The following is a 25,479-nucleotide window of genomic DNA, read 5'->3' on the forward strand; positions in this document are numbered from 1 at the left end:
TGGTGACCAGCTGTTGGCCGAGCCCAGGGGGACGGCAGAGGGTCTCTGGGGCTGAGGACTGGGGTGCAGTTAGGCCTCGCTGTCAGGATGAGGGCATGTGTGGCCGTCCTGGCTCTCTGAGAGGTGGTTGTCCTCGGTTTTCCCATCTGTGAAATGGGATCAGCAGTTCTCTCCTCAGGGGTGGGTGTGGGACCTGAGTCCAAGGCAGTGTAGGTGGAGAGGTGCACGTTGGACACATGCGGAGGAAGCCTGGAGCACCACACCAGGAACTCTGACAGTGACCGAATCGGGGAACCCCCAGAGGAGCCACTTTCATCAGGGAGGAGAAGAGGGGAAATGAAACGACACGGGCGTCACTGTCAGAGAAGTTGAAGGGGGGCGTGTTGCCGGTTCCAGGGTCCAGGGGAAGGCCTTGGCCCGCTGCATGGGGTGCAGCTGACCTAGGGCAAGGACAGGAGGCCGCCGGGGTGTGGCCGGGGGAGGTCATTGCAGAGCCCAGCAGCGTCCTTCAGAGGGCAGAGGCTAGTGGCAATAGCTGGAGGGTTGGGGTGACCGGCTGGGAGGGGGCGGAGGAGGGGAGGGAGGAAGGTGGTGGCCTGGGGAGGACATGGGGATGAGGGAGACTTTTTTTTTAGGATGTTGGAAACTTGAGCCTGTTTGTAGTTAAGACCAGGAAGCCAAGAAGAGGGGGAGTCCTGAGTGGAGTCCCAAGAGGGAGGGAGGGAGGCACTTGTGGGAATGGGGAGGGAAGCTTACCCTGGGGCTGGTTTTCTCTGGCCAGAGACAGGAGATGAGATGGGTGAGAAAACAGATGTTTTGAGAAGGGGTCCTCCCCAGCTGGCCTGACTGTTAGGAAAATGGGGGTACAGGGTAGGGGCAGACCTTGGTAGGGGGGGAGGCTGGGGGAGGAAGGGCTGAGCTGAGCCTGCAAGGGTGGATGGATGGGAGCCAGGTGGGGGGAGGGGGACCTTCAGGCTGGAGGTCATTGCCGAGAAGGTCGGTGCTAGATAGAGGTCATGTGAAGATGGGGTCAGCTGAGCGGGGGACGCCCAGGACACTCTGCCCCCGAGCCGGCAGTGGATGGCACAGAACCGAGTGGCCACAGGAGCTGAGAGGCAGGGTGACCCGGGAGCCAGCGGTGCTCAGGGAGTTGCCAGGCAACAGGACAACAATCCCAGTTTGGCTCTACAGCCCTGCAGTAGCAAGCCCTCTAGGGACTGTCATTTCCAATTCATAGTGTCCAGGACTTGGGGGGCAGGGGGCGGGGTGGCGAGGACGACTACTATGATTGCTTTAGGGTCCAGTATTCTCACTATTGTCTCCAGCATCCTGACAAAAATCTGGAAGGGTAGGTAGAAGGTTGTGCATGTGCGTCCTCCGCTGCAGTGTGGAGGAACAGGGATCTTGAATAAGCTTCTGGTTGTGTCAGAAAACCCACATAAAGGAAGGGAAAAACCAGTGTGTTCTGAGCAACTATTGCAAACCTGGTGCTTTTATCCAAAAGGGATGCTGACCTCTCACTCTGGTGCCGGCGGCGATTGGGGTGGGACGGTGGGGATGTTGCCCCTCTTGATGAGTGAGGAGACAGGCTCAGGGCCGTGTAAATGTCTTAAGGCCACAGGGCTGGCACCACGACCACGACGAGGACTCAGACCAGGCCCCTCCACTCCAGAGCAGTGCTCTTGGCAAGCGTCAGCAGGTGGCACACAGCACCATCGGAGGGGTCACAGAGACTGTAGGGACCGGGTTGGGGCATGAAGATGCATCCATAAAGACGAAGTGAACCCCCCAAATCACTGACCAGCCAAGGCCACACGGAATGACCAGATTGGGGGAAGTCGTAGCCCTAGGATGGGTCCCCGTCCATTCTTGCCTGATTCTAGCACCGGGCCCCCCCTCTGGCCACCTCCCCTGGATGGCTGTGAGCTGCACTTCCCACATGGCTGCAGATCCATGGCTGGGTCCTCCACACCCTTCTGCCGGATGGGTGGGTTCCGGAGGATGGTGTCTGCCTTCAGGACGTGCCTGCAGCCCCTCACCTTTGCCCTGGCAGACCTCGGCTCATGGGTATCACTCTGACCCCCGTGGGTCCTTGCATGGCCCACTTGTATTCAGTTACCTAACTCCCCTTAGTACTGCCAAGCCAGAGCAAAAGAAGGATCCAGACCTGTGTTTGACCAGAGGTCACCCCTGTCCCATACGCCCGTCCCAGGTAGTCCCGTCTTCTTCATCCCCTTGCTTCCTGTTTATGTAGTTATTTTGCAACTATATGTGGTCTTAAAGGTGGGGTTTTTTGTTTTTGTTTTTTTGTTTTTTTTTAAGAGCTCCTTTTAACTCTGCCAAAATAGAGAATGCCATGCATAATGTTTGGGGACCGGCTTTTCCATCTACTGTCTTACTGTTGAGACTCATTGATATTTTTGGAAGTCACCGTAGACTGCTCATTTGGAGGACTGGGCAGTGGTCTTCTGTCATCGTCTTCCTCCTTGCCCAGTGAGGGGCATCGGGGTGGTAGCCAGCTTTGTTTCTGAGGACAGGCGGTTATAAATCCTCACATCCGTGTCTCCCGCGACACCCGTGTGAGATGGTGGACACCTCCCAGGGGAAGAGCCGGATCACAGGCAATGTGCTGGCAGCCACACCTGCCTCCCGGCTGCCCCCACCCCAGAAACCACACAGCCTAACGGACCCGAGGCAGTAACTGACTTAACCTAACTGAGCATCAGTCTTCCTGCCAGTGAAATGGGAATAATTACTTATGCTACACGTCCATTCAGTTAGCGCCGATGATGCAAGACCACGTCACATCATCCTGTGCCAGGAATGGGGGACCTGGGTAAGACTCAGCCCATCTCCCAGGAGCAGATGTGTCGCTAAGCAAAGTCAGATCTGGAAGTGAATAATCTCTGATATTATCATCAGTTGGGAGGTGATAGGCCAGGGCTTTGACCTGCCGGGGGTGCTGTGCTGGCCCCTTGCGACAGACCCTAATATGGTAAGGGTAGGGGCGAAGGCCACAGGAACGGGGAGATCTGGGATTGGGCAGAGATCATTTAACACCAGAGAAGAGCCTCCAAGCAGGAGGCGTTCTCCTGTCTGCAGGGCCTGAGCACTCCCTGGATGGGAATGCTACTGGGGAGGTCCGGTTCCCCCTGGGTCTCCTGGCCAGCTCCTCCCCTGACCACACGCGCTCGGGCAGGATCTTGAGCACTGCCTGCGTGTTCAGTACCTCCTTAAATCCTACACTGCTCTGCCAAACCTCTCTCAGAGATGAGAAAGCTATTCCAGCCTTGTCTGGGGTAGGTGGTAAAGCTGAGATGCACACTTGGACCCTTTCCATCTCAGATCCCCCCACCCTTGAGGGAAGAAGGAGAACCCCCAGTTGGTTCCTGTGCGCAAGTGTAGCAAGAGGCTACACTTCTCCAGACTGTGTTCCTACCCTGGCAGGACCTTTCCCCCTACCACCACCACCTGGGTGCCCCAGGCCATTGGGACATGCACTAGGAAGCAACTCCCAGAGGCTTGTGGCTTTGGCCCTTGGGGCAGGATGAGGCCAGCCCGTTGTCCCAGGTTCCCCACCTTCCCCATGGAGGAAAGAGTAGAGGTGTCAGCAAGGGGGCCAGATTCAGAGGTGAGGACAGTCTGCCTGCTGACTTCCCTCCTGGTGCCTCTGGCCAGAGCGTGGGCTGTGGCAGACCACTGTTCCCCGCTCCTCGTTCCCTGTTCCTCGTTGTTTCTCACTGACCTCATCTCCTCCAGGTGTTGAATCTTATTTCCTGGCCACCCACGGACCCACGCCCACCGCTGCCAGCCTGGTCCAAGCCACCATCGGCTTTTGCCAGCCTCCCTGAAGAATAGCCTCCTGGCTGATCTCAGGGTCCCCACCCACTCCTTACGGAGGCCAGGAGGCATCCTCCCCACCCCCTATGACCTGTCCTGTCACCACGGCCTGTCACTCCCCCTGCCCCACCACTCAGCCACTCTGGCCTCCGTCACTGCTGGCCTATGGCCACCTCATGTGGCCTCCTCGGGACGGCAGCACGCCAGCCCTTCCACCTCCCACAGGTCTGGGGGGACCTTCCCGGTACCTGCCCGATATTCCTTCTTGTGGTGGCCACACAGAACAAAATTGACCGTTTTAACCCATGGGGAGCGCACAGCTCGGTGGCATCTAGTACATTCATGTTGTGCAGCCACCCCCACCATCCCTCTCCAGAACTTTTCCACCATCTCAAACTGAAACCCTATATCCATTCAATTACTGCTGCCCCTCTCCCCCTCCTCGCAGCCTCTGGCAACCACTCCCTGCTCCGCTTGCAATCGCAAACCCCTTCTCCACTTTTCTTACTTGCTCTGCAGCACACAGCACCGTCGGATGTGCCATTTCTCCCACCCCTCCACGTAAATCCTCCTTGTCCAGTTATTTGAGGTGGGTCCCCAGCACCTGCGACAGTGCTCGACACATAGAAGTGATTAACTGTTTGTTGAATGACTGCATGACCCAGCCACTGAATTAGGCTGCTGCCTGAGTCTGGGGGCTTCCCCCTGGTACCCTACCCCCACCCCTTTAGCCATCCCACCTCTGTGTGCCGCCCTAGAACTTGCAAGCACCACGACCCACACTCTGATGGTCCTGGCCACCGCGACAGAAGCAGATTCTTTTCCCCCATCTTAATAGAAGAAACCCCTTTCAGGATCATCCTTCAAGTCACAGAAGCGACACAGGGCCTTTTTTCTAACTAAAACTTGAAACGGCAGCCTCTAGTCGCCAGAGATGGTAGAAATGAAATGTAAATAACACAAGAGATCTATCAAAGACCCAGGAGAAAGAGATTAAAAAGGCCACGCTGGTTGAGAGAACAAAGCCCGGCACTCGCCATCCGCCTGCCTTTCCTTTGGGAAGCAAAGGCCTGGACCAGCGTGGGGCCAGCGCTTCTGTGGCTCATAGCGTGGAAGGTTCCTGTGCCGTCAGCTGGGGCCAGCGTGGCTGGGGCAGGTGGCGGCCAGGAGGAGGCCGGGCCCCCACCCACCCTCCCCCTTCCCCCTCCTCACGGTGACATGCTGCAGGGGGAGTTGGGGCCCAGCCTCCCTGGCTCCAAGCCAAAAGGGCTTCCCTTTGCAAAAAACACTCCAGGCTTCCCCGGGGCTGAAATCCAGAACGGGCCCCTGGGCATTCAGAGACCCTAGTGGAACAAAAGAATGAGAACAGTGTGTCCACAGGTCCCTGGAACATGCTGGATGCCTGTTCTCAGCCGTGTTTGCAGGGCCCATCCAGTGGGTTTGAACACCATAGGCCCCGGCTGGCCTGGCTGTCATCCCACAGTGTCTGCACTTGTTCTGTGATGAGCCAGCAGGTGACCTCAGCAGGGTGTGGCCAACACGGGGCATCATGATCCTGCAGGAAGTGGGCTCCAGTCCCAGGCGGGGTCTGGCTCCCACATCCCCTAGATTCAGGCTCAGGACTCTGCACACAGGCAACCTCTGTTGATCCCTGACTATGTAAAGGGGTGGCGTCTGGAAAACAAGGGGCAGGGAGCGGGGCACAGCCAGCCAGCAGGTAAACACAGAAGACAAGACCGAGGCCCAAAAGGGCCCCAGCACCCTGGCTCCCCCGATCTGGACTGTCTGCCTGCCCAGACACGCCGGATGTCTGTGAAGGTCAGGAAGCTGGGGTGGGGTCCAGGCCTGCAGGTCTGAGTCTGGTCTGGAGTCACTGGGGATTTCAGGCTGAGCTGCTTCCCTCCTAAACCATCATGCTGGCTCCCTGGTGGGGGCTGGGCCACTGGCCCGGTGGATGGAGACGTTTCAGCCAAAGCTTGTTGTGTGGAGGGTCATGTGTGCAAGAGCCGGCCCTGCACGGAGCCTGGGAGGTGGTGCAGCCCGTCCTCCCCATGGAGACCCTATCCCGCCCGAGGCCCACCGCTTCCCCAGCCAGCCCACTGGTCTCTGTAGCCAAGCTGGCTTTAGGGCTGCTCTTTATTGGGAGTACAGGCTGGCCTTCCTGTGGCCTCCCCGACAGCCACCTCTGCCCTCCAAGAAGAATAAATAGCCAACTATTTATGTTGAGTGCTATAGTTACACTGGGTCTTCACTCCCAGTGTTTCTTCAATAACAACCCTGTAAAGTTGGGTTATCATCCCAGTTATACACGTGAGGAGACTGAAGCACAGAGAGGTTAAGTAACTTACCTGAGGTCACACAGCCATAAGCAGCAGCACTGCTTCCATCATGGGGTGCACAGTGACCACAGAGATGTGAGGGTGGTGGCTGGAATCTTCCTCCAGGCCCAAAGGGACACAGCCTAGAGTCCCGTCGGTCCCTCTGGGCATGCCCTGTGTTGGGCCATGAGGCTCTGAACAGACACTGGGTTCCTCGTATGGGCTGCCCACATCAACTACCCCTGTTGTGTTCTAGAGAGCCCAGTGATGCATTGGCACCCCCTGGCGGGAGAAATTAGTGATTCCTTGGGTATGTCCTGAACCACAAGCTCCTGTTCCCCAGTCTCCCACTTGATCTCTCAGGGCTGCAAGACTTTTATGTCTTGTCTACCTACCTGATTGCTCCTGCAGAACCTGCCGGGTGATGGTCTCACACAGTTGCATGGGTTGTGCACTGCCCAACCCTGAGAGCACTCTCCACAGAGACTGTGAGATGAATGAGCCCTGCCCCCAGAGTTGTGATGCACAACTTGCCCAGCTCTCTGGGCAGCGTATCTACCTTGGGTTCTGATCCAAGCTGGTTGGGATTTTGCCTCCCCTTAGAAGGTGTTTTCCGGTGGTTGAGCATCTGCCTTTGGCTCAGGGCATGATCCCGGAGTCCTGGGATCAGTCCCACATCAGGCTTCCCACAGAGAGCCTGTTTCTGCCTCTCTCGTGTGTGTGTCTCATGAATAAATTAAAATCCTTAAAAAAAAAAAGGGTATTTTCCAGACAGACTCCATGGTTCTAGAATCATCTTTCTGTGCCTTCCTGGCCAGGCCCCTTGAGGTCTCCCTGCTGTGGAGCTGGTGGGGTTCCATGTGGCCCAAAGTGGAGCTGGATGGGAACCTGTCCCTCACTATACAGAGGAATGACGTAGCCCAGGGCTCACTGTCCCCAGGTGCCAGGTTGGGATTCCACTCCAGGACCACGGAGTTCATGCTCTTCCCAGGTTGCTTTATTATCCTTGTTGTTCCCTCCTGTTCCTGGGTACCATGAGGGCATCCAAAGGGCACCCCAACCTCCTCTTCCTCCTCTTCTTCCTCCTCGGGTTTCCTAACAGCACTGAGCAGAGGCTAGCCAGTTGCTGGGTTTCAGTCCTCTCTCCCAGTCCTCATCAACAAAGTGCAGAGGCCACAAACACCAGGGACCCTGGCATCTGGAGGGAGGATCTAGCCATGGCTCATTAGAAGGTTGGGACTGGGCAGCCCCAGTGGCCCAGCGGTTTAGCACTGCCTTCGGCCCAGGGTGAGATCCTGGAGATCCAGGATCAAGTCCCACATTGGGCTCCCTGCATGGAGCCTGCTTCTCCGTCTGCCTGTGTCTCTGCCTCACACTCTCTCTGTGTCTCTCATGAATAAATAAATAAAATCTTTAAAAAAAAAAAAAAAAAAAAAAAGGTTGGGACTGGAGACTTTAGTGGCGCCTAAAGGAGGGGTAATTCGAGGCAGTGCCCCACAAGGGGCCAGCAGGGTTTGTCCAATCAGGGCTTCTCTGGCTTGGGGGGTAAAAGTTTGTGGCCATTGTCTGCTTATTTTGTTTGTTAGACAGTGAGTGTTGATTCTGTTGCCAGCCTGTGTCAGGTACTAGGGGTTATGTGCAGAGAACCCACAGTCCTTGCCAGTGAGATCTTATGGTCTGCAGGGGAGTATTATCTGTTAATAGGTTGTGGAAAGCACCTAGGACTGTCATGCATTGTTGCACAGATTGTGCACTGCTCAACTCTAAAGGGCATATTTCACATAAACTGTGAGATGAGTGAGTTGTGACACACCAGCAGCCCAGCTGTCCACAGTGGCCTAATGCCCTCTCATAGACATAGTACAAGGCTGTGGGCTGTCGAGGGAGGACCACACCCCTCTGGTGGGAGGTGAGGGAGATGGGGTGGCCGGTGCCAATCAGAAAAGACTTTACCCCAATGAAGATGCTGAAACTGTGTCTTAGAGGGTGAGCAGCAAGTCTCCAGCCAAAGAAGAGGGAAGGGTGGGCCAGGCAACGGAAGGAGCATTTGTCAGCCTTTGGAGGCATGAGACTGGGAAGGCAGGCCAAGAGTGGGGGGACGAGACGAGGTGGGAGGCTGGTACAGTCATCGGAGCAGGAGTTCACGTGGAGGCGAGTGGTAAACAGAGGAGGAACTTGAGAGCAGCTCTCGGTAGGCAAGGAGGGGTGGGGCTAGAGACGTGGAGCGGAGCGATGGGGAGCAGGAGGGGCCTGGGGCCTGACTCCCCAAGTCTGACCAGAACAGTAGTTGCTGTCCTTCGGGCTGGCTCAGCCTCCCGGAGGCCTGCCTGCACCAAGGCACACACCTGGAGATGGGTGTCCAACAGCAGGCCTCAGAGCACTGGGCCCCGGGGACAGGTCACATCAACAACATGCTTATCCCCCATTTACCCAGAGGCTGCTGCTGCCTTCTGCTGGTGTTTATGCCTTCTGGGGCGATTGCTGTGGTCTATTTCTGGAGCATCCCTCACAGCCAGGAGGGCACAGGAAGCAAGTGCCATTCCTGTGTGCTGCCACAGACAGCTGGGCGGCCGCTCCCCACACCCAGTGAGTACGTGTTGGTGACAATCTGGTGCCTGGGGGGCTCCTAGGGCTCCTTCTGAGTGCACAGGGCTCCCCGAGAAGAAGCCGGGCCAGACCAGTGATTGCCACCTACAAAGGTTATGATCACTTGCTATTGTCCCCAAGCAATCACAGATTTCATTTGTCCAGGGAATACTGCAAACTGGCTGTGGGACAGACAGGGACAGTGATGCGATTTGAAAACCAAGGAGCTGGGATCCCTGGGTGGCTCAGCCATTGAGCATCTGCCTTTGGCCCAGGGCATGATCCTGGAGTCCCAGGGTCAAAGTCCCACATTGGGCTCCCTGCGTGGAGCAAGCTGCTTCTCTTTCTGCCTATGTCTCTGCTTCTCTGTGTGTGTCTCTAATGAATAAATAAATAAAATCTTAAAAAAAAAAAAAGAAGAAGAAAGAAAGGAAAGAAAGAAAGAAAACCAAGGAGCCAGGATCCCTGGGCGGCTCATCCATTGAGCATCTGCCTTTGGCTCAGGGTGTGATTCCAGGGTCCTGGGATCGAATCTCCCTCTGCCTGTGTCTCTGCCTCTCTCTGTGTGTCTCTCATGGATAAATAAATAAAATCTTTAAAAAAAAGAGAGAGAGGGAGAGACAGAAAGGAAGGAAGGAAGGAAGGAAGGAAGGAAGGAAGGAAGGAAGGAAGGAAGGAAGGAAAGAAAGAAAAGAAAGAAAAAGGAAAAGAAAAGAAAAAACCAAAGAGCCAGAGGGAGATTGAAGAGTGTGTGCTGTTGCTGGAGCCGAGTGTCAGCGGGAGGAGCGTGCCACCTCCTTTACGACTGCAACACTAAACAATTTCTTTAAAGTCAGGTACATCAGTAGAACTCACCCCTTACAAGCGTGTACGATCTCACGACCACCACCACAGTCAAGATACCAAGCACCTCTGTAATCCCAGAACGTCCCCCCGACGCCCTTGTAAAGCCAACCCCGACCCAACCCAGCAACCACCAATCGGTTCTCTGTCCTTAGCGCTGCGGCTCTCCCAGGATGTCCTATAAACGGAATCAGATAATACGTAACCTTTTGAGTCTGCCTTTAACTTCAGCAAATGCACTGGCGATCCATCCGCACTAACCGCCCGGACCAGTAACTCCTTCCTTTTGACCCCCCGCGGTCTTCCAGGGGCGGATGGGTCGGGGTCCCCGGGCAGAGGTGGGAGGCACCTGCAGGCAGGTCTTTGTGTGGTCCTGGTGCCATCCTCGGGATTGCCCGAGAGTGGGGTTGCTCAGCCGTGTGGTCTGCAGATGTTTAACTTGACAAGAAGCTGCCGAGCTCCTCCAAACGGCTGCACCGTCTTGCATTCCTCTCGAGTCCAGTTGCTCTGGTTCCTGGGGGAAAATTTCAAGAATAAAGCAAACTAGGCTTTGGTGCCGCAGGGCAGCCGACGGGAGATGCGCCACACCCGTCCCTTGCACCCCCATCCCCCTGCATATATACACCCCCACCCTCATCCCCTGTACCCCCATCCCCTCTGCACACACACACCCCCACCCTCGTCCCCTGTACCCCATCCCCTGCACACCCCCACTCTCATCCCCTGCACCCCCATCCCGTTGTACACACACACACCCGTTCCCTGCCCCCATCCCCCCTGCACACACACCCCCACCCCCGACCCCTGCACCCCCATCCCCCTGCACACACACACACACACACCCCCACCCTCGTCTGCTGCAACCCTGCGTCCCCTTCAGGGTTCTTTTCCGTTTGAGTCTGTAGAAGTGCTGTTCCGGCCCTTGCTGGGGTTATTGCTGGACCTCTTGCTGTTAGGCCTTCCCGTGATAGATGGCTTTTACACATCGGGCACGCAGCCCGGGCCGGGCCTGGGCCTCGCGCTCGAGAGCCACGGTGACGCCAGATAAATGACCACAGGCTGTTTCCTGCACGCCACGGCTTGTACATGCCCTCTCCCTGCAGCTGCACCCGGGGCGTCCTGGGGGCCGTTCTAGCTGGAGGAGGGCCAGGGAGACAGGCCTTGAGGGGCAGCCACCCCTGGCCACAGGAAGCCACAGATTCACCCCCACCCCCAGCCCCCTGCACGTCTGCCAGGCGTGGACTCAGCCAAGATACAGAGGGGCAGAGGGATTGCCAGCCCCTGGCCTGGGGAAATTGATGTTCTTGTGTGGGGCACAAATGAGCAACGTACACCCCAGGCTAAGCAGTATGACCAAAGATGACGAGTGACAGTTCGGGGATCCGTGCCCCCCACCCCCCAATGGCACAGACGTCTGCACCCCTTTCTCATGTGAGGACAGAAAGTACCCTGAAGGCCGGGTTGCTGGTTGGGTGACATGGATTAGGTCCTAAATGACCCTGGGAACCCTGTCAAGTTGATAAGGAGAGGGGGTGGGACTGTAGCGGGGGGGGGGGGGCGGGGGGGGCAGCAATGGGGTCCAGAAGGCTGAACTTGGGGGTGCTATAGGTAAGACAGGTGCCCTCTGTGCTCCCTGCCAGAGCTGTGCTTCAGCTGTTCCTTCCCCAGGGAAAAAGTGGGATTGGAGACCCTTGAGCTGTGGGAGCCTAGAGGCGGGCGGGCTCAGAGGTCCCCAAAGATTGGGGGGTGCGGAGAGGACAACCAGGCTCCCTGAGACCTCCCGGGTTGGAGACAGCAGTGGGCAGGGTGGGGCAGCTTCCTGGACACCACCCAGCAGCCTGGGGGCAGAGCTCGGGGCAACCAGTCACCTTCGGCTGGGTCACAGGGTCCTGGCAGGTCCGAGGTGGGACTGACATGCTCTCCTCTGTCTGTCCCTCCGCCATCCAGGTGCAAGTTCTTCAGCCTAACCGAGACGCCGGAGGATTACACCATCATTGTTGATGAGGAGGGGTTCCTAGGTGAGTGCTTCTGTCACCCGGGCTTGGCTGGACTGTGGCCTGCGGTCAGTGCTGACTGCATGCCGCCTTATTTCTGCCCCCCTGCCTGCCGCCTTATTTCTGCCCCTACTCATCTTATTTCTGCCCCCTGCCCACTGCCTTATTTCTTCCCCTACCTACCTCCTTATTTCTGCCCCCTGCCTGCCCGCCGCCTTATTTCCTGCCCCAATCACCTCCTTATTTCTGTCCCCATCCTGCTGCCTTATTTCTGCCCCCCTCTCCTTCCTGCTAGGTTAGAAAGTCAGCAGAATCTGTTTTCTTCTCTCCCTCTGCCCTGGCTGCTCCCCTCCCTTTCTGCTCACAAGACCGCCCAGGGAAAGGCCCCAAAGCTAAAAGGGTCAGTTAGACACAGTGCTTATCCAGTTGGGAACTAAAGGCTACCAAGAAGGAACCCAGGGCTTGTTTTTACTGAGCACCTACTGTCGAGTGAGATGCTTTTTTTTTTTTTTTAAGATTTTATTTATTTATTAGAGCGCACGCACATCCAGGGGCAGAGGGAGAGGGAGGAGCAGACTCCCCTGATAAGCATGGAGCCCAATGTGGGGCTCAATCCCAGGACCCCGGGATCATGGCCTGAACCAAAGGCAGATATTTAACCGACTGAGCCACACAGGTGTCCCAGAGTGAGATGCTTTAAAACATCCTCAGTCCATTGTTCCCAGGCGTGGTTCCTGTAAGCGGTGATGATCTTCCTTTTACGATGTTCCTTTGCATAAAATCCACCCTTTTAAAGTGTCCGGTCTGGTGGTTTTTGATATGCATGGGGTTGTGCAGCCATCCCCCCCATCTGATTCCAGAGCATGTTCATCACCCCAAAAAGAAACCCAAACCCTGTACCTGTCAGCAGCCCTCCCTGTTGCCCCCCACCCCCACATCCTTTCAGTTTTATTTAGTCAGGGTTGTTGTGTTTGTCCTGGTCTAAAGCACAGCACGGGTTCCTTTGTGCTAAGCGTACCCAGGGGTTCACGAGGAGATGGTGGTATTTACACCCTAGAGCGAGGAGCAGCGAGTGGAGAGGAAGTCACACGCCCAGGCTCACAAGCCATGAAGTTGAGCGCGCACACACACACACACACACACACACCCGACCCAGAGCTGGTGTTCCCTCCGAGCCCCTCAGTTCCCTCCTCAAAAGCATACAGAGAATGCAACAAATCCAACATTTTTATAAAAGCCCTCTCCTGCCCCAGTGACAACTCCTGGTCACGTTTCCATCTTTCTCTTTCCAGCATCTACTGTGCATGGGCTGTTTTTAGTGTACGTGTGATAGTGTCCTGGAGGGAAACATTTTCGCCTGATGCTGTAACGTCACGTTTCCTGTGATATCACAGCCTCCTGCGATGAGCGTCGTGGATGGGGCCTGCCCCCTTGCCCCGTCCCCTCTGGTTAGGGTCCATGCGGGTTTCGCTGTTCTCCGGTGATAAATTTATGAGCTCCTGAAACATGTTATCTTTATTCTTACTCAGGCTGATTCCTAAAATGGGGTTGGAGACACAGCATTATGGGGTCAGAAGCCAACTGTTGATGGGGTTCTCAGTACAAGTTGGGGCCACCGTGTGAGATGGGGGAGCGCCCTGGAAGAACAGCTTCACCCCGGCACTCTGTCCTTACACGCCCCCGCCCTGAGCACCTAGCCAGTATGGGGGACCGTCACCTGGCTCCCCACGTCTGAAGAGGCACAGTGTTCCTCCCTGCCTCTAAGGGGACAGGGCAGGCCCTAAGGGAGACCCCTGCCCATCATCAAAGCTGTCAGCTCATTCATTCATTCATTTATTCATTCATTCAGCATGACACTTTCTGAGCCAAGGAGCCACAAACAGAAACCTTGGCCTTAACCACAAAGCAGGTCACATGCTTGGGCAGCCCAAAGCCATTTCCATTTTTGTGCGGGCCCTGCTGAGAAGTGTGGCACCTCAGACAAGAGGGAACGCCCCAGAGCGTCTCTTCCCTGGAACACATATCCTGTCTAAGCCGAACTCTCCGTCTTGAGGCAGCAGATGAGCCAGCTCGGTGCACAGGGAGGGAGGGAGGAGGCTGGCCGCAGGACCCGGGGAGCCGGTGTGGCAGCCCTGGACGCCCACGTCTGTAGGGATCGTCAGTGGGAGGTGTCCGGCAGCTGTGTGGCTGTCTGTTCAGAGCCAGCCCCCCGGGGTGCAGGAGGCACCTCTGACCCCACGAGCCTCGGGGCCTGCCAGCTGTCGACACTGTCAGCTGTTGAGTCTGAGTCGTCATGATTGTGGTTGAGTCACGGCACCCTGCTGTGCAGGCCCCCCCCCTTCCCCCCAAGGTGGAGCCCTTGAAATAGGAAGTGCCATAGCAGAGCAGATACGTGAGCGCCCTGAATCCGCACACACCGACTTATTCTATGGCCCCGACACAGCTGCTGGCTGCAGACTCTGCGCTCATGAGCCCTGGGAAAGATTCTTATTAACTTCATTTATAGACAAGGAAACTGAAGCACAGAAATGTACGTAACCTGCCCAAGGCCTCAGGGTTGGTGTCCTCTCTGGATGCTTCCATGGCATGGGCCCTCGCCAGGGGAGGTCAGAAGTGCAGGAATCCTGCCTTTGCCCCTAAGGTACTTACGGCTCTGGGAGGACAGAAACTCAGGAACCAGAATTATAGTCTCGAGAGAGTGGCACCCAGCCAGCCGGCAGATGTGCAGTCCAAGAGGACTTCCTGGAGGAGGCAGTGCTTGAGACAAACCCAACTAAATGAGTACAGCGCCTACCTGGTGGAACCTGTGGAATTGGGAGCGGGGAGGCTTCCAGAATGGAGGGTTGCTTGGCACTCCCAGAGAACTGAAGGTGAGAAGACAGAGCAGAAAGAGGTCAGATGAGGGAGGCCAGGAGAGGCGGAGGCAGGGGGAGCCAGTGAAGGGTCTTCCCTGATCTTGAAGGGCTTGCCCGGAGGAGAGAGCCGAGTAAGGAGCCTGGTACTCTGAGGACAGAGCAAGGATCAAGAAAGAGTCAAACTCCGAATTGACCTGGGACTTTTGCTGCAGGAAAAAGGCTGCCCAGCAGGGAGCCTCACACTGTATTTGGGTCTGGAAGACCTGGTGAGCCTTCCTGCATTTCCCTTTCTGGGGAGCTCAGAAGAGGACACTCTTGGGGAGTTTACGTAGTCACAGAAGGCTTCCTGGAGGAGGCGATTTTTGTTGCCCTTAAAGAGGGAGAGAGCATGTTGGGTGGGGACGTATGAGCAAGTACAGAAGCAGAAGCAGAAACCACGTCCAAAAAGCAGATGGAAAGACAGGTTCAGGCAAAATAATGAGAGCGGCAGTACCTGCCCTGACCTCTGGGTGGTGGGCAGAGTCTGAGGTTTGCGACTTAGAGGGGCCCAGTGCTTGTGGGTCTCGTGTCCGGCAGTGTGAGCCCTACCACACGGGGGCAGGGCGCGCTCAGGGGGCATGAGTGTGCAGGAGGTGGAGGGAGGGGTCCTTGAGAAGCCTCACCCCCTGCCCGCCTGGGATGGGAAGACCCAGGTTCGGATCCAGCTCTGCCAATGTCCCTGCTGGTGATTTCTGGGCAAGCTGCTCAGCGTCCCAGGGCCTCATCCCAAACACAGGATCCCCTGTCCCTTCTGTAGGCACACTCGCGACCATGCAGCATGCGCGTGCTTGGCAGGCACTAGGGGTCGCCGTGTGCACTTGGCGTGTCAGCTGGGGCAGAGGGCTGTGCCCACAGAGCTGTGAGCTCCTGCCACCCGCCTTGTGGCTTGTACTTGACCATGTCAGCAAAGCTAGGGGACAGAGCGGTGCCCCCAGCGGGAGGCGCCAGGAGGTCCCAGTCGGCCAGTGCTGACTGTCCCCCTGAAGCCGGTCCTCCCAGGGAGCACTGACAGGAGGTGGTGCCCACTTGTATTTGGACTGTCCCCCGTGCTCTGCCCACACTATGTAAAATAACCTGGAGCTGAGATTGCATTTTGGGGAGGGGAGGGGTGGGCCTTGAGTGCCTCCCCCTGCAGAGTCCTCGCCATTCCCATGACACCCCAGCTCCCCCCTGCCCCGGCCTCCATCGTATTTATCACACCTACGGAATGAGACATTTACTCTGTATCTAACATACGTCCTCCTCTCCTCAGTTAGCCAAAAATTTACTTTATAGCTGGGAACTGTGTTTTTTAAGCAGACGTGTAGAATTCTGTTGTAGATAAACTGTGGTTCATCTGCCTGGCCCCGTCGTTAGATTTTAGGGAGCACCCAGGTAGGTGTTGGTTTTGAATCCCTTTGGGTCACACACTTGCCCGTGAGTCTTGTCTTTGCCCTACGTGTTAACTGCTCCTTTACAGTGAAATTGCGCGTTGATAAAACTCCTGATACGTGTTGGCCAACTGTGATGGAGAAGCCAGCAAAAGCACCACCAGCAGCGTACTAACAGAGAGGCTCTGGCATTTGGTGAGCACTTGGACGCCAGGCACTTAGCTAAGCGCTTGATGGGGATTATCTCATTTAATCCTCGAAGCATCTTCTGGAGCTGATCCTGATTTCATCGTTCTGCATTTACAGTTAAGAAACTAAGGGGCGCTGACTTCGCCCAAAGTCGTACAGACAGGATTAAACCCTCCCGCCTGACCCCAGGACTCTGGACCCTGCTGCGAGCAGGGTAGGAGAAGCCTGAGAAGCACAGGCTGAATGGGGAGCGTGCTTCTGTGTAGTTCAGGGAACCGCGGGGTCCTACAGTCGGAACAGAGGAGGCCTGGCGTGGGGGTACGGAGAGCAGGGCAGCACAGGGGGCAGGAGGGGCGGCTCCACACCCCACAGAGCCGCCCACCTCTGTGGCTGGAGGTGACAAGACACCGTTAACCTCTACTACCACACAGCGTACGCAGCTCTGAGAGGCTATTTTTAGGGTCTTGTACTATGTGTGGTGACAGAAATAATCCATTTTTGTCTTGGAATGGGTCCACTTTTCCTCTAGGGAAGGGCAGGCTTGCTGCCTCCTGGTCAGGCTTCTGGCAGCTCATCCCCGCGGCCCCAACATGGGGGGGTTGGCGGGGGGGAGGACGGGCCCCACACAGGCCTTCCCTCGCCCCGTGCAGAGTGCCGGAGCAGCGTTTGAGGTCCCCGAAGCAGCAAACGCTGCGGTTTCCAGCGGCCCTGCTCCTCTGACAAAGCGCACCCTCCTGGCAGTGTCAGAGGGTGATCGCTGGTCTGAAGCTGGCCACGGTCGGTGGGTGCTAGCCAGGGCCGAGAGCCAGGAGCCCATCGCGGCCACCCGCTGCCCAGACAGCTGGACTGACCTGAGATCCTGTGTCCCCGCCTCCACCCCCACCACCCCGTCTTCAGCTGGCCTCAGGCCTAGGCTGCTCCCCGCCACCTACTGTCACCTGGAGGGGAGCTGACTGCCCAGAGCTTTCTGTGCGTCCTGCTCCGTCCCCCACGAGTGGGCCGAGTATTCGAAGAGCTTGGCCGTGACTGGGGACAGCCTCTGTGGGAATGGCACTGGCTCCCTGCTGGGGCCTTGGCCAGATCCTGGGCGTCTGGGAGCAAGGGATGATGGTGAAGGCCACCACCCCCTCAGGTCTGGCAGGGTGCCTGAGCCCTGGCCAGGCCGAGCAGAAGGTGGCTGGGTGGGAACAGCGGGGCCTGGACAGAGCAGAGAGCAGGGACCTCTGTCCCTCATCCACTCGTCTCACACCTGTGCGTGCCAGTGCTGAGCGTGGCAGAGAGCAAAGCAGACGAGGCCACCGTCCCGTGGAGCTGGCCCACTAGCAGGGCTACTTGTAGATTTGGACTGCCCCGTACGGTGGCCGCTCACCTTGCACAGCCACCAGAAATGAAAGGAATCACAAATCAAACTTACAGTCCTAGGGCAGCCCGGGTGGCGCAGCAGTTTGGCGCAGCGGTTTAGCGCCGCCTTCAGCCCAGGGCCTGATCCTGGAGACCCGGGATCCAGTCCCTCAGGCTCCTTGCCTGTGTCTCTGTCTCTCTCTCTCTCTCTCTCTCTCTCTCTCTCTGTGTCTCTCATGAATAAATAGATAAAATCTTAAAAAATATATATCTTTGAAAAACTTACAGTCCTGTTTCTTCTGTTGCACTAGCCACGTGTGAGCTGCTAGCATTTTGGGCAAGCGGAGGTGTAGAGCCTCTCCATCCCTGCACAAAGCTCCCACGACAGCGCTCCTTGAGAGCTTTTTGAGAAAGGACTTCGGCTTTTTTTTTTTTTTTAATTTATTCATGAGAGACAGAGAGAGGCAGAGACAGAGGCAGAGGGAGAAGCAGGCTCCTTGAGGGGAGCCCAATGCCGGACTCGATCCCTGGACCCCGGGATCACGCCCTGAGCTGAAGGCAGACGCTCAACCACTGAGCCACCTGGGCGCCCCAGGACTTTGGCTTTTACCCAAGATACGCGGGGAGCCGCTGGGTGGGTTTGGGTTGAAGGAGCCTGGAATGGGGGGCAGAGGGCTGGTTCGCAAAAGCTTGTATGAGCAGACGGCAACATAAGACATACATGACCCTTCCAGAATTTCCCCAAGAAGGCCAAAGGGATCCTGCTCTCATGGAAGGGGCATCTTTTTTTTTTTTTTTTTTTTTTTTTTTTTTAAGATTTTATTTATTTATTCATGAGATACAGAGAGAGGCAGAGACACAGGCAGAGGGAGAAGCAGGCTCCATGCAGGGAGCCTGACGTGGGACTCAGTCCTGGGTCTCCAGGATCAGGCCCTGGGCCAAAGGCAGGCGCTAAACCGCCGAGCCACCCAGGGATCCCGGAAGGGGCATTTTCAAGATTTCATCATTAAATATTAAAATGATGGCTGCCCACTGTCAGGATCACAGGAAGTGTTGGGTTGACCATCGCACACAGCTGGCCCATCAGGATCCCCGGCCCTCGGTGGCTCCGGGGGCTGGCTGTGCAGATGATGGCAGGGTTGGGGGGTTCACAGTGCTGCCCCCCCCAGGGCCACGCCCCTCAGGATTTCAGAGCTGGAGCTGTGTGTTCTCCCATAATGCAGGGCTGAGGGAAGCCAGGAGAGAAATCCCAGGCCCCCCTACCCTGTCTCCTGGTTTCTCTTCCACTCCCAACCCGCTGAGAGGTTCCCGGGAACCTCTATGAAAACTGGGGAGTGAGGGGGGTGCACCTGGATGGCTCAGTCAGTTAAGCGTCTGACTCTTGATTTCAGCTCAGGTCATGATCTCAGGGCTGTAGGATCCAGGCTCCTTGCTAAGCGGGGAGTCTGCTTGAGATTCTCTCCTCTTGCCCCTCCTCCCCTGCTGTGCACTCTTTCTCTTTCTTAAATAAGTAAATCTTAAAAAAAAAATAAAATAAAAAGTAAAATGGGTCCTGTTCCACCCATATGAGGGCTGTGGCCGCAGCCCCTGACCGCCAGAAGAGTAATGCAAACTGGAAATAACAAAATCATTACTCACTGCTGACTACCCATCGTTTCACAGCTGAGGCAATAGAAACCCAACACACATAAGCCGCTTGTCACCCAGGCTCCTGCCCTGCCAAGCGGCCTGGCACGTCCAAAGTCCTCTGAGGGCCTTCCCTGCCTGGTCCTCCCAGGATGGGACCTCCGATCCTGTCCTCCTTTGTCAGATGAGGGTGCCGGGGCCCAGGGGCCAGAGCTGGCCAGGGTCCCACAGCTGGCCCGCGCCTCTCTCCCCATCCCTGCAGCCTGCCCTGCCCCCTGCCCTGAGGACCCGGGACCCTTCAGTCACAGGCCTGCCTTCTGTGTGTGTCTCCCCCACCCACAGAGCTGCCCTCCTCAGAGCACCTGAGCGTGGCGGACGCCACCTGGCTGGCCCTGAACGTGGTGTCAGGCGGGGGCAGCTTCTCCAGCTCACAGCCCATTGGCGTGACCAAGATTGCCAAGTCGGTCATTGCCCCGCTGGCCGACCAGAACATCTCCGTGTTCATGCTCTCCACCTACCAGACGGACTTCATCCTGGTGAGCTGTGGCCCCCATTGCGCGATCCGCTCAGAGGCCAGGACTACCTTAGGGTCGTGGGTCAAGTGTCAGCATGGCCCAGGCAGGACTGCGGGGCTCTGACCAGCCCCACACACCACCTGCCTTTTGCGGGCCAGGCTTGGTGTGACCCAGAGCTCAGGATGTGAGGGCTGAGAGCACGTGCGGGCAGGGGTGGCCAGAGCGGCTGGTCACAGGGCCCATGGCGGATCCTGGCCACTACGCCGTTCATTCTGTCCTCCCACAGGTGGGGCCACCCTCCAGAGCTTGGGCCTTGGAGGGGTGGGGACAGGTCTAGGCACAGCCCTGCAGGGTGAGAAGGGGCATACCCCCCAGCCCTCTGCAGAGTCCTGTCTCCGCTGCATCATCCCTGCCACCCCCGGGGAGGCCCAAGTACCTGGTTCCAGGTGCCCGTTCCCCCCAGCATGGGGAAGCTGGTTCTGGGAGCAGAATCCCCCAGTGGCCCGAGGGACACTCACATCCTTGACTCCCTGTCCCCAGGTACGCGAACGGGACCTGCCCTTTGTCACACACACCTTGTCATCAGAGTTCACCATTTTGAGAGTCGTCAATGGCGAGACGGTAGCAGCTGAGAACCTCGGCATCACCAATGGCTTCGTAAAGCCCAAAATGGGTGAGTTGAGGGGGCTCCATGCAGGGGAGAACTCAAGAAGCTACCAGGTCCTACCCCAGAGCAGCCACATCTCAGAGTATCTGTGACGCACCAGACATAACACAGGGTAAGAGTCCTGGTCAGACCCTGCTCTCAAGGTCTAGCAAGGGCAGGGGACATGGACACAGCCGGTGATGGCCAGAAGCCACCCCTCAGCCACCCGAGGTATCAGGATGGGCCTCCCAGAGGCAGCGACTCTCAAACTGAAGCTTGGAGCACAAGTAGGAACTCAGCCAGATGGTAAAGGTTGGAAAGGCCATTCACTCCAGGCAGTCGGCAAGGCATGTGCTAAGGCCCGGGGGTCTGGAGGCTGCAGAAGGAGCAGGGACCAGGTCTCCCGGAGCAGCTGTCAGCTGACCCCACTCCTCTTCCTGGGTCCTCCTCCCGCCCCATGCCTCTCCTCCCAGCCTCAGCACCCGCTCTCTTTGCTCTCGCAGTCCAGAGGCCTGTCATCCACCCTCTGTCCAGCCCAAGCAATAGGTTCTGTGTCACCAGCCTGGACCCTGACACGCTGCCTGCAGTTGCCACGCTCCTCATGGACGTCATGTTCTACTCCAACGGGTACGTCCCCCTTGAACATGAGAGGCCGCAGGGAGCCCCAGTCTGAGTGGGGAGACAGATCTGCCACCTGCCCTGGAAGCTGGTCCGAGGGTGGGGGTGGATCATAGCTCTACCCAAAAGTCACACTCTGTGAGGGGAGACATCATTCCTTGGGAACCCCCGAAACATGGTGAAGCCCCAGGGGCATATGTTTGTGGGATAAACCCCCCATTCACTGTTCCCTGAGCCCCAAGGGCAGGTCCAGTCCATAGAGGAGCCAGGAGGGTTTTCACTCAGCAGACAATAGGCTTTGCATTTTTCCTCAGAGCAGATTGTAAGTTCAGGCACTAGGTGGGGTGAGACCAGAGGCCCGTGAGCTGGAGTGACCACAGACTGTGCCCTGAGGTGTGGGACAGTGCAGGGACAGTGCACAGAGGGCCGGCTGGGACTGCGACGTGTGGTGCTCACCTCCGTGAACGCTGTGGGCTCATCCGCCCCTCCGATGAGGAGACCGAGGGTGGGCACAGAGGTTCGGGGTCACCCAGCAAGTCATCCAGGGCAGGATCAGGGCCATGTTTCTGGCCATTGCTCTTCTCAGCACCCTGTGCAAAGGCTGACAAGCAGCAGGCAGGCCGGGTGGGGGTCTGGGTACAGCAGGGGTCCCCCGCACCCCTCACCACCCCGCCCCCCGGCCCCCAGGGTGAAGGACCCCATGGCTGCCGGTGAGGACTGTGGCCACATCCGCTTCTTCTCCTTCTCCCTCATCGAGGGCTACATCTCCCTGGTGATGGACGTACAGACCCAGCAGAGGTGAGTTGGGCCTGGGGTGGACTGGGCTCCGTGGGCACACATGCACCCTGTCCACAGTCAGGGCTTGCCTCGTGGCCGAGCTGGCCCCATCTTACAGATGACAGCCACTCAGAGAGATGAAGGCCCGGGTTGTCAGGGCTGTCCCCTCTCTGCAGCTGGTGGTGGGGACAGCGTCCTTTACCAATCAGCAGAGGGGGGCGGTTGTTCCCAAGCCCACTCCCAGCCTTGCCTTCCTGTTCCCCCCCAGATGAGGAGGGCTCAGGAGGGGGCCTGGAGCCCCCTGAGCTCCCCACTCTGGCCCAGCACCAGAGCCCTGAGGACAGCCACAGTTCCTACCATGGGATCACAACCCATGTCAGCCTCTGGGGTATTTCTCTCTCTCCTTATTCAGGTTCCCTAGTAATTTGTTGTTCACAAGTGCATCTGGAGAGCTCTGGAAAATGGTGCGGATCGGAGGACAGCCCCTGGGATTCGGTGAGCTCTGGGGGGTGCCACACCGGTTGGGGGGGGGCCTAGCATCGCTGTCTGGGCTCACTCACCCCATGGTACAGATGGGGAGGTGGAGGCTTCAGGAGCCCTGGGCCCTGGACCAGCGAGTGACAGGAGGCTTGGGCCTCCAGAGGATGGGAGGAGCGCCTACAACCAAAACGCTCTTACATCTGTCCCCCTAGAAATTGCATACCTGTTTATTAGTACAGCATCAGGGGTGTGATAAAAATCGAAAAGGAAGGGGTGCCTGGGTGGCTCAGTCAGTAAGCGGCTGACTCTTGATCTCCGCTCAGGTCGTGAAGTTAGGGTTCTGAGTTTGGGCCCTGCTTTTGGGCTCTGTGCTGGACATGGGGTCTACTTTAGAAAAAAAAAAAGTCACTCCTTTGTCCCAGCTGCTCACAGGCAATGGCTGTTGTTCTAAAGAGTGTCCCTCACAGAAATAAATGCAGTTGCAGTCAGACTTAGACCCCCAGCACTCACCCCTACGTACCTCACCTCTTCTGTCCTGGGAAGGGGCAGCTTCTCCTCCATGGTCTGATCCCCCAGGAGGACATCCGCAGAGATTCCCTAAGATTCTTTAGCCTCGGTGTCCATAGCTGCCCAAACAGTGTCTCTGGCAGTGAGGTTTGCCCACGAGTATGTTCCACGGGCCCACGGGGTTCAGAGCCCTCGGTAGTTAGCAGGGCCAAGTGGCAACGATTTGCCCAGAGCTGATGGAGGCTGCTGGTCCCACTGTCAGCGATGCAGCATCAGAAATGATTGGCTTGAGTTAAACCTGTTAGACCCCCGAGCTGGAACCCGGGAGAGGCTCCTGGTCGTCTCCAGGAAGCATCTTCCACAAGCCCTGGTGGGATCGGTGAACCCTGATCTCCCACAGATAGAGTGAAGAATGTTCCAGGTAAAGCTCAGACTGCTCCAGGGACCATGATGTCGGCCCCAGATGCTCCACGCCTGGGACGGGAGATGGAGGTGGCCGGGCATTTTGACCTGAGGCCAAAGGGTCAGTGAGGGAGCCAGCCACAGCCCCCTGCCTATGGATGAGCTTGCAGGGGACAGTAACTAGCAGGACGAGACGAGTGCCCCCAACTCTGCCCACATCACAGCCAAAGCCAGAGCTATCCTGGGGGCAGGACATGGGCTGCTCTGTGAATGCTGAGAAACGTACGCTGAAGGCTCCTGGTAGGACCCTGGGGCCCACCTGCCTCTCGGGGCCTCCTTTGCCACAGACCCCAGCATGTCTCCCACTGACACATGCTGCCCAGTGCAGGGTCGTGGGGACTGAGCGCCAGAACTCCTCACAAAGGACGCTGTTAGGAACAAGCGTGACCGCAGGCAGGTGCACCTCAGTTCCCTGACTGCCATCCTAATGAGGAGGATGGTAGCTGCCTCCTCCGGGTGGTAAGCACTCGTGTCATATACCAGGTGGCTCGGAGAGGGTCAGGAAGGGTGAGGCTTCCCAGAGAAGGTGACAGGTGGGGAGGGGAGGGCAGTACTAGCAGCAAGAGTATGATGTGGCACCCATGTGGCTCCAGGTGGCTGTGCCCAGGGTGCAGGGTCCAAAGGGTAGAAAGGATAGGACCTAGCCGGGTCACCACAAGCAGCGGGGCAGAGTCCTGATGCCAGACCGAGGGGTCTTCCTGAAGGTGGGGAACCTGGCACAGCTTTGGCTGCCAAGGCGAGCAGCCGAGGCCACCCAGAGACTCGGGCGACAAGCAGTGCCCAGCGGCTTGTCTTTACCCCCAGCTTTGGTTCCGAATTGATCAGAATACACTCTGTAATACAAAAACAAAATGTCCCAATGATGGAGAAATAGAGGGGCTGGCAAGTGGAATTCAGAACGTCGCTCGGTGGGCGGAGGTGTGCACGTTGCTGTTGGGCTGTTCTGCTTGGGGCGGCCCCGTGGGCGGGCGGCCAGGGGAGGGCGCGGACCACAGCCTGCAGCTGCCTCCCCAGGACGTCGCGGAGTTTAAAGCCACCCTTACAGCTGTGAATAGCCCTGCAAGAAAAATAACTTGCCGAGAACCTGAACAGTTCTAGACCCGCAGGTTCTATATGCTTCTGAGTGTGGTTTGGAGTAAACGTATCTTCCATCCTAACCCGGCCTGCACACGCACACTGCTCAGGCTACGCCTTCACAAGACCGTCCTGGCTCGAGCTCTGCGCTGTGCCATTTGGGCTTCCCTTAGCTGTCATACAATTTTATAAAGTGCTGGTCACCAGCCTTCCAAACTGATGGGACACGTGGGCGCCAGCCCAAGTTAGAGAGAGATCATTCTAGACTCTCATCTCCTATCCCCGTTTTTATCAGAAGAGCTGTGTCCATAGCGAAAGGATTTTAGAAGACGGCCAGTCTCCACCACAGGGTGCCACAGTCACCAGGTGTGCAAACACCAGGCCTGCCCAGCCACCAAAAGGGCCTGCGGGGTCACCACCCAGGTCCAGGTGCAGCTGACAATAGCAGGACCGGGGTGACAGAGTGAAGGAGCAGAGGAGCTGCTGGATGGCAGTGACGCTGGGGCATTGCAGGGGGTGGAACCCGGGTGGATTCCCAGCGTGGTGGCTGGTGAGCCGATCTGGACTCTCCCACCCAGTCAGGGACAGTGTTGGAAAAGTCATCATCGGAAGATTTTGATTTCTGTCAAAATCGGAAGAGTGGCTTTGGGGGAAACAACCTGAAAACTTTGAAGGGGTTGTATTGGTGGCACAGGGTGGTCCTCAGATCCTGGAGGTCTTCCTGGAGGAGGAAGCCCTGAGTAGTGTCTTCAAATCAGGCAGAGAGCTAGGGGTGAGGAGAGGCTGCACCCCTGCTTTGAGGGTCTAGAGGGAAAAAAAAGCCCTGTCCAGGCCCCCAAAAATGCCTGGCACTATTAGGACAAGTCAAGGTCATTAGCCGGCGGGGACTCAGATGAGGGAACAGATGCTCACAGAGAGGAAGTGACTTGACCACAGTCTTCTGGCTAGAAGAGAGTCTAAGGGCAACAGGAATAGGGCCTGAGCCCCCATCCTCCTGTGGGCCCGCAGCCTCCAGCTCTGTCTCAGAGAACACGCGAGATGGCAGGGAAGGAGGCTTGGGAGCCCCGGAGGGCCCGCAAAGCCGGACAGAGCTGGGCCCTGCCGAGGGGAGCGCGACGCCAGCCCGGGGGTCAGAGGAGGCTCCCGGGTGGAGGGGCCCTTGGCGCCAAGCCTTCAGGGCGAGGGGCAGGTGCGCTGGGAAACTGCGGGTGTGTGGCAGGCTCTGTGTGCGGAGGGAGGGGGGCTGGCCGGGGTGCTGAGCGTGGTCCCCCCCTCTGTTCCCAGATGAGTGTGGCATCGTGGCCCAGATCTCCGAGCCCCTGGCCGCCGCGGACATCCCCGCCTACTACATCAGTACTTTCAAGTTCGACCACGCGCTGGTGAGTGTCCCGCACCGGCC

At 57.4% G+C, this 25,479-nt stretch overlaps 1 protein-coding gene and 1 long non-coding RNA gene across 3 annotated transcripts in view; one reads left to right on the forward strand and one right to left on the reverse strand.

Moving 5' to 3' along the window:
- CASTOR2 (cytosolic arginine sensor for mTORC1 subunit 2) overlaps nucleotides 1-25,479 on the forward strand; it is a 54,358-nt gene that overhangs the window by 23,517 nt on the left and 5,362 nt on the right. Inside the window, exons 2-8 of one of the 2 annotated variants that reach the window (XM_025425747.3) lie at nucleotides 11,535-11,605; nucleotides 19,344-19,537; nucleotides 20,057-20,189; nucleotides 20,636-20,789; nucleotides 21,468-21,578; nucleotides 21,970-22,052; nucleotides 25,365-25,459. In XM_025425747.3, the coding sequence (XP_025281532.1) occupies nucleotides 11,535-11,605; nucleotides 19,344-19,537; nucleotides 20,057-20,189; nucleotides 20,636-20,789; nucleotides 21,468-21,578; nucleotides 21,970-22,052; nucleotides 25,365-25,459 (841 nt within the window). The remainder of the gene's footprint in view (nucleotides 1-11,534; nucleotides 11,606-19,343; nucleotides 19,538-20,056; nucleotides 20,190-20,635; nucleotides 20,790-21,467; nucleotides 21,579-21,969; nucleotides 22,053-25,364; nucleotides 25,460-25,479) is intronic. The other variant, XM_025425748.3, reaches the window with a different exon arrangement.
- On the reverse strand, nucleotides 9,543-10,616 carry LOC125755220 (uncharacterized). The gene is made up of 2 exons (XR_007411095.1): nucleotides 10,436-10,616; nucleotides 9,543-10,101 (listed from the first exon to the last, which is right to left on the reverse strand). It is a non-coding gene; the product is annotated as an uncharacterized LOC125755220 (long non-coding RNA).

Source organism: Canis lupus, chromosome 6 (genome assembly GCF_003254725.2).
Source record: "Canis lupus dingo isolate Sandy chromosome 6, ASM325472v2, whole genome shotgun sequence".
NCBI classification, from domain to species: Eukaryota; Metazoa; Chordata; class Mammalia; order Carnivora; family Canidae; genus Canis; species Canis lupus.